The sequence below is a fragment of the Oncorhynchus kisutch genome, linkage group LG3 (genome assembly GCF_002021735.2).
Source record: "Oncorhynchus kisutch isolate 150728-3 linkage group LG3, Okis_V2, whole genome shotgun sequence".
In the NCBI taxonomy this organism is placed as follows: Eukaryota; Metazoa; Chordata; class Actinopteri; order Salmoniformes; family Salmonidae; genus Oncorhynchus; species Oncorhynchus kisutch.
This window is the reverse complement of record NC_034176.2, coordinates 43,090,094-43,105,118: the sequence shown is the minus strand read 5'-3', so window position 1 is coordinate 43,105,118 and position 15,025 is coordinate 43,090,094. Positions and strand designations below refer to the sequence as shown.

At 40.6% G+C, this 15,025-nt stretch overlaps 1 protein-coding gene across 1 annotated transcript in view; it reads right to left on the bottom strand.

The window, feature by feature from the left end:
- The window catches only part of col27a1b (collagen, type XXVII, alpha 1b), a 144,016-nt gene that overhangs the window by 126,045 nt on the left and 2,946 nt on the right, over positions 1-15,025 (bottom strand). Inside the window, exon 2 of the mRNA XM_031806685.1 lies at positions 6,518-6,588. Within this exon, the coding sequence (XP_031662545.1) occupies positions 6,518-6,588 (71 nt within the window). The remainder of the gene's footprint in view (positions 1-6,517; positions 6,589-15,025) is intronic.

Here is a 15,025-nt window from a genome sequence, read left to right as displayed (position 1 = left end):
GGGTCCTTCACGAATACAGAGAGGTGCGGGCACACCCAATACTCAGGTGAAACTCTCCAAAACAATCCAAGGAGGTATACGTGAAGGAAAAACATGAGTATCACATTGAAGAAGTCAACAGAAAAGGAATTCAACAAGAACATTTGTTTTGCGTAGCATGCTAATAGTCCAAGTCAAGCCGCCATTTTGATTCATTGATCAGTTTTGTTGATGCTACATGTAGGCTGGTAAATTCATACAGTACGTCATTGTTTGAACCTTTCTTGCATTCATTTTTTAAATAAAAATTAACCCTGATTTGTAGTTAATACTGCTGGCTTGTTTTCCTACTAGCTTAAGGCACTTTATCTATTGTTTGATGTTTGTCCCACATGTTACATGCTACACTAAATAGCCACTGCAATTAAGCTTGTTCTAAGCTTTGGCTTACTATGCTACATGTTATTGCATCCCACTTTTGACATTCATATTGTTATCTTGTTGCTATATTTGCATAGCTTTATTCATTATGTATATGCATATTGCTATTGATATGTTTAAGTATTGTATATAATTTAGCAGTTTATATTATAACAGTTAGTTACTAACTATGCATTTGTGTACTGTCATTATTGCTCTCCCTGGAGAAAACCATATTAGCCACCGGCTGGTCCATCCTATCCAAAGCCAATCAAGGATCACAGACTAATGCCAACCGAACTGCAGTGGTGTGAAGTACTTAAGCAAAAATACTTAAAAGTATTACTTAACTAATTTTTTGAGCTATCTGTGCTTTACTATTTCTATTTTTGAAAACTTTTACTTCACTATATTCCTAAAGAAAACATTGTATTTTTTACTCCATACATTTTCCCTGACAACCCAAAGTACTCACTTTTACTTGAGTAACTTTCTATTAAGTATGACAATTGGGTACTTTTTCCACCACTGCTGAACTGTTAATCGTCAATCATATCATGTAACTCAACTGTACTGTGATTCAATACATCTGAATATAATGTATATATGAATATATCTGAATATTATAGAGCCCCACAGTGGAGGTGTCATAATACCCATAAAACCTAGTGTTCAAATAGGGAAATGGTTCCAATAGTTTTTCCATCTTTCATTTTTCCCATAGGGAATTTTAGAAACACTTCAAATAAGGGCTGATGTTTCGTGTAGGCATTCCCTGGCTTCGCCTTTTGATAACCTTTGATAAATCTCTCTCGGACAAGGTGACTTATATATATATATATATATATATATATATATAATATATTCGACTCTATTTACTCTCAGATAAAAAAAGAAGAAGCTAATTAGCATCAAAGTAGACATCATGCAAGACTGCAAATCCCTGCAAGCTCCTGCACGTCATCTCTAGCTGACACCTTTGCTCACAGGTATTGTGTCCATTTAAAACTTGCACAAGACAGTTCACAAAATTGTGAATTTAACCCTCCTGTTGTGTTCGTTTCATGTTAATGAATTCTTTGTTCCCGGTCCAAAATGACCGCCCCATTATAGCTGATTATGAATCCATAATAATACATTACAGTATTATCACCTAATGTTGTGTTAGATATTTTTTATCAACTTAATTTATTTTTAACATTACAAGATGTTTTCTTCTGTTTGCTATTTATGGCCTGTAGGCCTCATTGACCTGAGCTCATACAACTCGTTTTTGAGTTTTAAAAAAGCATAATGTATGGATTATTTTGGCTATAACATATGCTCAGATTAAACATTTTGTGCTATTTATCACAGGCTACTTTGTGTCAAAGTGTAACAAGGACTCTCTCCTCCTCACCAGTGTCATGATCAAAGATATGATCAAGAGCCTCACATACAGTATATTGTTTGGTCATTGTGCTGCCACAGAATGAATTGTGATTAAGGCCTCAAAAAGGCTTTTTATACCAGAGCTGCAAGAAAAGTTCTATATATTATTGAAACAATGTTGCGATTGTTTGTGAGAATACCAACAGATGTGGTTCCCGTTGAGATTCTATTGGGGAAAGGTCCCGTGGGGGTTGCCATGGAAGCCAAGAAAGGGAGTGAGGTGTGTGTGTGTGTGTGTGTGTGTGTGTGTGTGTGTGTGTGTGTGTGTGTGTGTGTGTGTGTGTGTGTGTGTGTGTGTGTGTGTGTGTGTGTGTGCGAACACACATGAACACACATGCGTGTGGGGGTCTGGGAGAGGAAGTGTGTCCATCTGATAAATGGGCATGTGGCTGAACTCAATTCTATACACTAATTGCAGTCTCACCCATTCATTTCTAATGACCGGTCATGTTTGACCGGGAACACCACATGTGTACAAAAGTTAACTTCTTCGATATAGGGGGCGCTCTTTAAATTTTTTGATAAAAAAACGTTCCCGTTTTAAACAAGATATTTTGTCACGAAAAGATGCTCGACTATGCATATAATTGACAGCTTTGGAAAGAAAACACTCTGACGTTTCCAAAACGGCAAAGATATTATCTGTGAGTGCCACAGAACTGATGCTACAGGCGAAACCAAGATGAAATTTCAAACAGGACATGTCCCAGATTTTGAAGGCGCTGTGTTCCAATGTCTCCTTATATGGCTGTGAATGCGCCAGGAATGAGCCTACACTTTCTGTCGTTTCCCCAAGGTGTCTGCAGCATTGTGACGTATTTGTAGGCATATCATTGGAAGATTGACCATAAGAGACTACATTTACCAGGTGCCCGCTTGGTGTCCTCCGTCGAAATTATTGCGTAATCTCCAGCTGCGTGCATTTTTCCATTTGGTTCAGACGAGAAACCAAACTGCCACGAATGATTTATCATCGAATAGATATGTGAAAAACACCTTGAGATTTGATTCTAAACAACGTTTGCCATGTTTCTGTCGATATTATGGAGTTCATTTTGAAAAAAGTTAGGCGTTGAAATGACTGAATTTTCTGGGGGTTTTCTTAGCCAAACGTGATGAACAAAACGGAGCGATTTCTCCTACACAAATAATATTTTGGGAAAAACTGAACATTTGCTATCTAACTGAGAGTCTCCTCATTGAAAACATCCGAAGTTCTTCAAAGGTAAATGACTTTATTTGAATGCTTTTCTTGTTTTTGTGAAAATGTTGCCTGCTGAATGCTAGGCTTAATGCTATGCTAGCTATCAATACTCTTACACAAATGCTTGTGTAGCTATGGTTGAAAAGCATATTTTGAAAATCTGAGATGACAGTGTTGTTAAGAAAAGGCTAAGCTTGTGAGCCAATATATTTATTTCATTTAATTTGTGATTTTCATGAATAGTTAATGTTGCGTTATGGTAATGAGCTTGAGGCTATGATTACGCTCCCGGATACGGGATTGCTCGACGCAAGAAGTTAAATAAAACACCCAAAATGTAATGAAAATCATTCAAATGTATTTTGTGTGTTCAGATGCCCTGTGTGGACAAAGTCATGGAACCTTATGACAATCAGATAAAATTAACTACATATTTTAGAGAGAAAACTTCGGTCCAATTCGACTTGAACAAAGCAGGAGGGTTAAAGAAATGTAGCCAATGTATTCATTACTAAACTTAGCTGACATTAGATAGATAATCCAGAGATTCTAACCTTTGCCTCGATTTGGCAGTCTCGTCCAGATCATCATGGCATTTGTAGTTCATTATGATAGCCACATTAGCAGCTAATTAGCATTTCATTTCTGGGGGGCAAATACAGCTGAATATATTGATAAAAGTCAGCTTGTCCTAGAGAGATTTACACGGTTATCAAAATGTCACGACAGGGTAAGCCTACACAAAATGCAGCCCTTATTTTAAGTGTTACTTAAATCCCCTGTTGGGAAAATGAATGGTGGAAAAACAATTGGATCCATTTTTTCTTGTTTGACCGCTAGGTGTTATGGGTATTATGACTCATACTATGGTACTCTGTCGTCACAGGAGGTTGGTGGCACCATCATTGGGGAAGAAGGGCTCGTGGTAATGGCTGGAGCGGAATCAGTGGAATGGTATCAAACACATAGTTTGATGCCATTCCATTTACTCCATTCCGGCCATTATTATGAGCCGTCCTCCCCTCAGCAGTCTCCACTGTCATATTCTCTTGATTTTGAAGAATATGATAAATACCTTACAGATCTTAGAACTGTCTTACTTTATCAATATACCATGTGAAAGACCTGTTAATGTTTGTTGTCATTGGATAATTTGCAAAGAAAAAATAAAGCATTTGATGCTTTAAAATCAGGTCTTGAAAAAGTAATATGTACTCATTCATTATTATCCTGGACAATCTTATTAATTTGCATTTTCATGAAGCGATCTTTTCTGGTGTCTTTTATTTGAGAATAATACTTAACCTTTGACCTTTTGGTGTTACCAATGAAGAGTTTATCAACACACACAGTGTGACACACAATATAAGAGCGGGGAACACGAAATAAGAGAAGGGACTCCCATTTACAGTATTTGAAAACTCCAGAAGAAGGGATGTAATTCTGCACTGGACAGGATTTGAAACACCATAATAGTGTTTTCAACATTTTCCAGTAGCTTTCCCAATCTCTGGCAAGGTATTGCACAACTCTTGATTAAGTGGTGTTACAACACCATGTCATGTTCCAGAACATTTCAGGATTATGAGTTTTAACAACTAGCAAAGTTAAGGTTTTGTATCCTTAACATTGGTGGCAGCTCAGTTGCCTACTAGTTGTAGTGTTGCAAAACACTTTTAACGGTGTATGGCTCACCTACAGTAAATGGTGTATTGCTTTATACAAATCATCTCTCCTTCATCTCTGTCTAACATGGAGTAATGTAGCTGAAATATGGTACCGTAATAAGCCATCTGGTTACCACCAGGAACAGTGGTTGTACCATGCTGTTTGAGGCCAATAAAGTCTGAATCTGTTGTTTAAAACTTCTTAGATCAGCATTAAAACAACCCCCTGTTTCTGCAGCTTGGTCTAGAGGTAGCACTGCCGCCCCTAAACCACACATTGTCCCTGGAGGGAGTAGTTTGACTGCTGTTTATGCCAATCACTTTCTGTGATATATCTTTCTCATCAATCTCCCCATCTCTGTATCTGTCTCCCAAACAAAATGTTTAACTCTCTGCACCAGGTTGAAGGTGGTTGAAACGATTAATCCTCTTTGTGACCCACATAAAGACTACAGTACATGGCTTCAGATGTGAAAGTACAACTTCCCCTTGGCTAATGCAAAACAAATGTGGGCAACAGTCAACTAAACACTGAGTTGAATTATAGTGCTACAATAGAGAGGAAATACAGAACAGTACAGACACTGCAGCTATGATTCTTAAGGGCTGTTGAGCCATAAGTCATGTTAGGGGGGAAGGAAGGGGGTGGGCTGTACATTATGCAGCGTCCCAAATGACAACCTATTCCCTATTTGACCAGGGCCCGTAGTGGTGCACTATATAGGGAGTAGGGTGGCATTTGTGACATTTCTATGTGCAGGCAAGTGGGAGGCAGGGAGGGCATGATCACTGGACAGACCTCCCTACACATGGAAAGGACATCAAACTGATGCTGAACTTGAAGACAAGAACAAAAACTTACTTCATCAGCAGAATATCCCATGATACTGTAGCTTACAATTATCTGTATAATGGTTCCGAGAGATTATTTTACAGTCTGCTAGATACAAGATGAAATGTAATAACATAATAGGAGTAAGTAGTCTGTTATAGGAAGGGGGACAGTGAATGCCAAAACTCTAGGTTTGACCCTATTACATCCAGATCTTCACAAACATCCTTTATTAGAACACCTTGGCAGAGTTCCACAGTAAACGCAGCCGTTGCATCAGAGACAGAAGAGGGAAGGATATCAGAAGATTCAGAAGATGCAATCCCCGTAGAATCTTCAGTACACATCTCCCACTCCCACAATAGAAATAGAACAGAGAGCGTTTTGTCTCCACAATCTCTTCACTTCCACACCAGAAAGAAGTAAAGGAGATAGCAACTACTGATGGAGAAAGAATTGTTGCCTCTCTCAGAATAAACATGCTTCAGCCGAGCCTCTAGACAGACAGACAGACAGACAGACAGACAGACAGACAGACAGACAGACAGACAGACAGACAGACAGACATACATACATACATACATACATACATACATACATACATACATACATACATACATACATACATACATACATACATACATACATAGATACATAGATAGATAGACCCCTGTCACAGTTCATCCTCAACTTCACGAAACACGTTAAATGATAAAGGACTTATGTTTGGAAGGATTGAATGAAGTAAAGCTGTTTCAGCTGGGTTATGATACATTTTACAGTCCACATTTCACCCCTTTACATTACTGTAAATCATACACGTTTTGCCCCAGCACTTCCCAAGTGTGTTTTTACTAGGCTGTACCAATTTGACACTAACAATATGCAATACGATGTTCTGCTGTACAGCTATAATAAAACTCTATAAAAATACATGATTGGATTTCTGAATCCTTATTTCAGAATGAAATAATGAAACCTCACCTTCAGGGTGTGCTTGAGCTAGCCCCAGGAAACAGGTACAATAGAGAATAGTCCAGAGTATCAGAGTTCTCCTGTGGGGTAGAGAGAGAATATGGTTACACACACTCATCCATAGGGAAGTGGTGGAAAAAGTACTTCATTTTCATACTTGAGTAAAAGTAAAGATACCTTAAAAGAAAATGACTCACGTAAAAGTGAAAGTCACAAAGTAAAATGCTACTTGAGTAAAAGTCTAAAAGTATTTGGTTTTAAATATACTTAAGTATCAAAAGTAAAAGTATAAATCATTTAAAATGTCAAACCAGACGACACAAAATGTTCTTGTTTTTTAAATATACGGACAGCCAGGGACACAGTTCAACACTCAGACACAATTTACAAATGAAGCATTTGTGTTTAGTGAGTCTGCCAGATCAGAGGCAGTAGGGATAACCAGGAATGTTCTCTTGATAAGTGCGTGAATTAGACAATTGTCCTGTCCTGCTAAGCATTCAAAATGTAGCGAGTACTTTTGGGTATCAGGGAAAATGTATGGAGTAAAAAGTACATTATTTTCTTTAGGAATGTAGTGGAGTAAAAGTAAAAGTTGTCAAAAATATAAATAGCAATGTAAAGTACAGATACCACAAAAAACTAATTATTTTTACTTAAATACTTTACACCACTGCCATAGAGCATAGGTTATAGCAGGGTTTGTAGAAGGTTTAAAAATTCATTTCTGCACTCATTTCATCCTTAGTTTCTAAGTAGTAAATATGTGGTTTATGACATTATTGCTCCTAGTCAGATCTCATGTATAGTAACCCATGGAGGCAGCAGCATAAGCAGCACCAGCATCAGAAGTACTGCTTCTACCCAAAGCCCATCCAGCTGGTTCAAGTCACTGGGGAACTTTCCTATCCACATGGCAGATAATCTGACCTACAGGGGGGGCTAGGTGAGTACTGCTCCCCCTTAGTCTCCCTCTGACTGCTTTGCATCTGAGCCCCTATTCCCTATATAGTGCAATACTATTGATCAGAACACATAGGGCTCTGGTCAGAAGTAGTGCACTACAGTGCATTCGGAAAGTATTCAGACCCCTTGACTTTTTCCACATTTTGTTACGTTATACCCCATAATGATAAAGCAAAAACAGATTTTTAGTCATTTTGCACATTTATAAAAAATTTAAAACTGAAAAACCTTATTTACATAGGTATTCAGACCCTTTACTCTCAAACTCAAAATTGAGCTCAGGTGTATCCTGTTTCCATTGATCATCCTTGAAAATGTCTACAACTTGATTGGAGTCCACCTGTGGGAAATTCAGTTGATTGGACATTACCTGTCGGCCCAACAGCTGACAATTGCATGTTAGAGCAAAAACCAAGCCAAGAGGTCGTAGGAATTGTACGTAGAGCTCCGAGACAGGATTGTGTCGAGGCACAGATCTGGGGAAGGATACCAAAACATTTCTGCAGTATTGAAGATCCTCAAGACCACGGTGGCCTCCATCATTTTTAAATGGAAGAAGTTTGAAACCACCAAGACCCGCCCGGGAAAACCGAGGTTTTGCGGGAGAAGGGCCTTAGTCAGGGAGGTGACCAAGAACCCGATGGTCACTCTAACAGAGCTCCAGAGTTCCTCTGTCGAGATGGGAGAACCTTCCAGAAGGACAACCATCTCTGCAGCTCTCCACCAATCAGTTCTTTATGGTAGAGTGGTTAGATGGAAGCCACTCCTCAGAAAAAGGCACATGACAGCCCACTTGGAGTTTGCCAAAAGGCACTTAAAAGACTCTCAGACCATGAGAAACAAGATTCTCTGGTCTGATGAAATCAAGATTGAACTTTTTGGCCTGAATGCCACGCGCCACGTCTGGAGGAAACCTGGCAACATGCCTAAGGTGAAGCATGGTGGTGGCAGCATAATGCTGTGGGGGTGTTTTTCAGAGGCATTGACTGGGAGACAGGTTCAAGGGAATGATGAACAAAGCAAAGTACAGAGAGATCCTTGATGAAAATCTGCTGCAGAGCACTCAGGACCTCAGACTGGAGCGAAGGTTCACCTACCAACTGGACAATGACCCTAAGCACACAGGGAAGACATGCAGGAGTGGCTTCGGGACAAGTCTCTGAATGTCCTTGAGTGGCCCAGCCAGAGGCCAGACTTGAACCTGATCGATCATCTCTGGAGAGACCTGAAACTTGCTGTGCAGTGATGGTCCGCATCCAACCTGACAGAGCTTGAGAGGATTTGCAAAGAAGAATGGGAGAAACTACCCAAATACAGGTGTGCCAAGCTTGTAGCGTCATACCCAAGAAGACTCAAGGCTATAATCACTGCCAAAGGTGCTTCAATAAAGTACTGAGTAAATGCTCTGAATGCTTACGCAAATGTGATATTATTATTTTTTTATACATTTGCAAAAATACAAAAAAATTGTTTTTGCTTTCTCTTTTTAGGGTATTGAGTGTAGATGGGCAAAAAAAACAATTTACTTAATTTTAGCTTAAGGCTGTAATGTAACAACATTTTGAAAAAGTATTTTTGTGACACAGCCTCTAACTAAGGCCTCCAATGGCTTGTAATTGCATTACCCCCGCCTATGGTTCTTAGAAATCAAGGAAGCAAAGATAAGGGGAAAATTAAGAAAAGGGCAGGGGGAGACAAACATCTGGAAACATCAACACTAAGAAACTCAACACACTAAATCATCAGTCAGCACTTTCAGTTCAAAGTCAGACAGTGACGTCACATACATAGCAAGGTTGTATTATCCTGTGAGTTTGTTTTTCAGTACCATGACTACGTACTTCAAACTTAAGATAAGGAAAGTGGATGTGGCCAAAGGATGAGTCTCAATGATGGACTGGGAATATCACTGAGTAGTTTTCAGCCTGGATGTTAGCCTGGATAAGTGTTGGAATCCATCAAGACCAAAGTGTAAAAGTGCATGTTATGCCTGTATTTGGTTTTGCCAGCAATGAGTACTTGAGCAGGATGAGAATGCTTTACAGTATGTGGTTACGGCACATCTACTTGTCCACAATCTGAAAAACTCATTGACTTCTGCGGTTTCCTCTTACAGAGTGAGGCCTCTCAATGACCTGCAGGCCTGGAGATTCCAGCCAGGCAGCCAGGGAGGCAGGGAGACACTGAGTGCTACTCCAGCACAAAGTCACCAAGTTACCACAGGCTTATTACACTTTCTACCTCTATAGTCACTTCTACATCCTCAGCTTTCTGCACCTTTGCCTCATTCAATATTTTAACACTACATTCAACATTTATATTTGCAGAAAAGCATTTAAGGCATCGAGGTTTGCTGAGTTGTGACGACAACTAGTTTGAATGTAATAAACTCAGCAAAAAATAAATGTCATCTCGCTGTCAACTGTGTTTGTTTTCAGCAAACTTAACATGTGTAAATATTTGAATGAACATAACAAAATTCAACAACTGAGACATAAACTGATCAAGTTCCACAGACATGTGACTAACAGAAATTGATTAATGTGTCCCTGAATAAAGCTGGGGGTCAAAATCAAAAGTAACAGTCAGTATCTGGTGTGGCCACCAGCTGCATTAGGTACTGCAGTGCATCTCCTCCTCATGGACTGCACCAGATTTGCCAGTTCTTGCTGTGAGATGTTACCCCACTCTTCCACCACCAAGGCACCTGCAAGTTCCTGGACATTTCTGAGGGGAATGGCCCTAGACCTCACACTCCGTCCCAATAGGTCCCATATGTGCTCAGTGGGATTGAGATCTGGGCTCTTCGCTGGCCATGGCAGAACACTGATATTCCTGTCTTGCAGGAAATCACGCACAGAACAAATAGTATGGCTGGTGGCATTGTCAGGACGGTCATGTCATGATGAGCCTGCACATGAGGGAGGAGGATGTCTTCCCTGGACCACACAGCATTGAGATTGCCTGCAATGACAACAAGCTCAGTCCGATGATGCTGTGACACACATCACCATGACGGACCCTCCACCTCCAAAACGATCCCGCTCCAGAGTACAGCCCTTGGTGTAACGCTCATTCCTTCGACGATAAACGCGAATTCGACCATCACTCCTGGTGAGACAAAACTCGTCCGTGAAGAGCACCTTTTGCCAGTCCTGTCTGGTCCAGCAACGGTGGGTTTGTGCCCATAGGCGACGTTGTTTACAACAGGCCTACAAGCCCTCAGTCCAGCCTCTCTCAGCCTATTGCGGAGAGTCTGAGCACTGATGGAGGGATTGTGCGTTCCTGGTGTAACTCGGGCAGTTGCTGTTGCCATCCTGTACCTGCCCGCAGGTGTGATGTTCAGATGTACCGATCCTATGCAGGTATTATTACACGTGATCTGCCACTGTGAGGACAATCAGCTGTCCGTCCTATCTCCCTGTAGCGCTGTCTTAGGCATCTCACAGTACGGACATGTCCACATCTGCAGTCCTCATGCCTCCTTGCAACATGCCTAAGGCGCGTTCAGGGGACCCTGGGAATCTTTATTTTTGTGTTTTTCAGAGTCAGTAGAAAGGCTTCTTAAGTGTCCTAAGTTTTCATAACAGTGACCTTAATTGCCTACCGTCTGTAAGCTGTTAGTGTCTTAACGACCATTCCACAGGTGCATGTTCATTAATTGTTTATGGTTCATTGAACGAGCATGGGAAACCGTATTTAAACCCTTTACAATGAAGATCTGTGAAGTTATTTGGATTTTTACGAATTATCTTTGAAAGACAGGGTCCTGAAAAAGGGAGTTTCTATTTTTTGCTGAGCTTATAATGCATTGATGAATTGTGTATTTCCCCCACCCACTCACTGAACTAGCCAATCAGCAGAGTGAGATTTAAGAATACATTGTTTTGTGATTTTTTTTACGAACTCCGTCAGGGTCTCAACTAGGGATGTGGCAGTCACGAAATTTCGTCAGCCATCAAGCAAATAACTGTCGGTCTCACAGTAATTGACCGTTAACTAACATAAACACATTTAGCATCTCCTGGATTCACATATAGCATACAAGCCATTTAAAAAAGTATAATACATCCATGCAATATAGCCTACACCTTCACAATCAATTCATTATTTATTTTAGACCGGTCTAAAGAAGCATGATATGAAGAAAATGTAGTCTATTTCAGAAGAACAGAATAGCATATTCTGAGTTGTCCTTATGTTAGGTCCCGATGTGGCAATGCCAAATGGCAGTGGGCTAACTAGTTAATTTAGCAGATAAAATTTGCTTATAAATCCGTGGCATGATGTTATATTATTTTATAGTATGAAGAATACAATTGAACAAAGCTGAATAAAATATAGATATTTTCTCCAAACGATTTGAGGGAGTGCACAAATGCGGCTATTCTGTGTTGAGCGGCTAACAAATAAATAGGTACTCCTATATCCTTAATTTAGAGTTATTCGTGTAACTTTAGTCGTTCTACAAGCGTTGGGCTATATGATTAGATTTTTATACATTTCAAGGCTGCATGATGAGACTCTAATGATGACTTGAAAAAAGTCGCTTGAAAGGCATGAGCTCTGCTTAGTTTTTTTTTTGCACAGCCTGTACACACTCAAAAAGTCTCTCATTCACAATTTGACAAGCACTTGATAATGCCTCGAATTTCACGGTGGAATCCCCTTTGTGGCTGTAATGCACTCTAAAAAAATCCATGCCTTTTGCGACCCGGAGTGCTGCGTTGTACGCTTCTCCCTGAGTGTTCTGCGCAATCCAAATTGTCTCTCACTCACGCCGCTCTCCGTCACGTGATTGGGTCTTTGTCACAGACTACAAGTTAAAACAGACACATCCAGGACGCAATTGCGCGTGTCCTTATCCAATTCCGAGGTGCATATTGAAGATATTGGAAGAACTGCCCACATTTACTTTTCGTCAGCCAACAAGATGCGGTTGCCTAGCGAACAGCAAAAGCACTAGCCTATGTCAATCTACTATCCCCCATAGTACAAAATCCGATCTATTCTATTCTGTAAAATCAATAAATATTCCAAACATAGTCTGAGACAGTTGTGGAATGCGATCACCAATTAATACAACCACTAGCATCCCAAAAACGTTTTTATGCAAAGTGGCTAAAGCAACAGATCAGAACGTTTAGCTTAAAATGTTGATAAACTATTAGGCTATTTCTTCAAATTATAAGCGCAGCAATGCGCACATGGTAGTAGGCTACAAGCGCGAATGTTCCATTAGCGGAAAACAGCATTATCAAAAGTGACCGCGAATGCAATTATGTATGTAATGTTTGTATTATAAGGTGCATTTTATAGTCAAATTATCTTAGTTGCATACAAACCTTATTGAAACATATAGGCCTATGGGCTAGTCTACATGAGGTGTGCAACTATGATCCAAACAAGTTGCAAAAAAAGGCATTGTTTCTTATGCTGGGCATCATTCACAAGTGATAATATATCATTCTCAAATGATAGGCTAATATTGTCACCAATCAGACTAATCTTGATTTAATCTCGTCTTTACATAATAATATATGTGTGACATTTGTTTTGATTTAGAATGGACCATTATCATGCACCTGTATCGAACCAGGGGCAACGAGAAAAAATACGTAACTTAAAAGCGAATGGAGGACGTATTTCCCCGTGGTTTATTTTCATGCCAGCCAGGTAGTCTATACTTCTGTTGTAAATATAAGCAATGTGCTTAATATTAGGAAAGATGAGAAATAAATAGAGTAGGCCTAGCCTATAGAAAGATGATGGGCTCCTCCTATTTTTATTAGTGGCCATCACTCTTGTTTTCTTCCGCAATTGCATAGCCTGTAGAAATGTTGCACAACATGAGCTCATGGCCTCTCATGAAGTGTTTGATTAGGTTTTTGAAAACATTTGCATTGATGTCAGAGTGATTAGAGGGACAATAGAATGCTGAGTTTGAGGCAGTTAGCAGGTTTGGTAGGCTACTAATGACCAGCAGCACCATCAGAGCTTGGAGAAGCCTAATTACCATGACTAAACGGTCATGTGGACTTTGACTGCCTTCATGACTCGTGACCGCCGGTGTGGCGGTAAGACGGTCACCGCACAGCCCTAGTCTCAATTTACTGTTGCGAGTTACAATAGTATAATGCACATGGTGCAATTTAGAAATGTGATTGTGCATCAGCAGATTTTCTCTTGTTTTGTCAGTCACTTAGCCAATGTCAGCAAAATAAAATCTAATTGCTATCTAAACTTCTTATCATGGTCGAATTACCGGCCGGGGTGCCCACATCGATTTTGATAGTCAGTTTCACTCAGATATCATATTAAAAACTGCAAACTTTTTTCTCCATCTCATGGTAAAATGTTATGAATTGCAGGAAATTAGTTGGAAAACAGATGATCTGCCTCTCTGCCCCATGGCAAAATGTGTAGAATTGCAGCAAACTTAAAAAATAACTCTAAAACAGGGCTTCCCAGGTGGCGCAGTGGTTAAGGGCGCTGTACCGCAGCGCCAGCTGTGCCATCAGAGACTCTGGGTTCACGCCCAGGCTCTGTCGTAACAGGCCGCGACTGGGAGGTCCGTGGGGCGATGCACAATTGGCCTAGCATCGTCCGGGTTAGGGAGGGCTTGGCTGGTAGGGATGTCCTTGTCTCATCGTGCACCAGCGACTCCTGTGGCGGGCCGGGTGCAGTGCGCGCTAACCAAGGTTGCCAGGTTTCCTCCGACACATTGGTGCGGCTGGCTTCCGGGTTGGATGCGCGCTTTGTTTTAAGAAGCAGTGCGTCTCTCCCGAGCCCGTACGGGAGTTGTAGCGATGAGACAAGATAGTAGCTACATAAACAATTGGATACCACGAAATTGGGGAGAAAAAGGGGTAAAATTCAAAACAACAAAAAAAAACTCTAAAACCTAAAAAATGTCTCTCTGCTGTCAAGAGGGGTGCCACTAAAATGTTTTACTCACAATGTGTGTGTTTATGGGTACGCAGACCTCACGAGCAACTTCGGACCATTATGATGAGTTCAGATTTTTTGTGGCCCCCATCGCCATCAAAGTTTCCCATCCCTGCTCTAAACCATCCCAGCAACTCACTCCCACAGCGTTCATTTGGCAGCAGTGCACAACTGCATAAGCAGCAGAGTGCAACTTCAAGTCCATTGGCAGAGTTTATAAAAGGGGAATGCTTATACTTTCAAAAGTAAATGTTTTAATTGGAAGTTGTATCTTACTTAGACATGAAATCTGAAATCCAAAATGTGTTATCGCTATCATTAATAACTGTAATAATTATTGATAGTATACAGCCACCAGCTCTACTGGAATCCAGAACACTTTTCACAGGCTATTCAACTTTTCTCTAACAATGTTTTTGCAAGCAGGGCCGGTTTAATGCAGGGCCTTCCAGGGCCTGAAGCCCCTGAGCCCAGTCCCGTGGTGGGCCCAAGAGGTAAAAAAAACCCACAAGATGTTTCAGGAGCCCGCTCTCAATGATTGTACAGCCTGCTGCTGCTCTGCTAATCATCAGATGTGGGAGGAGAGGAGGTAGGGGCACACGT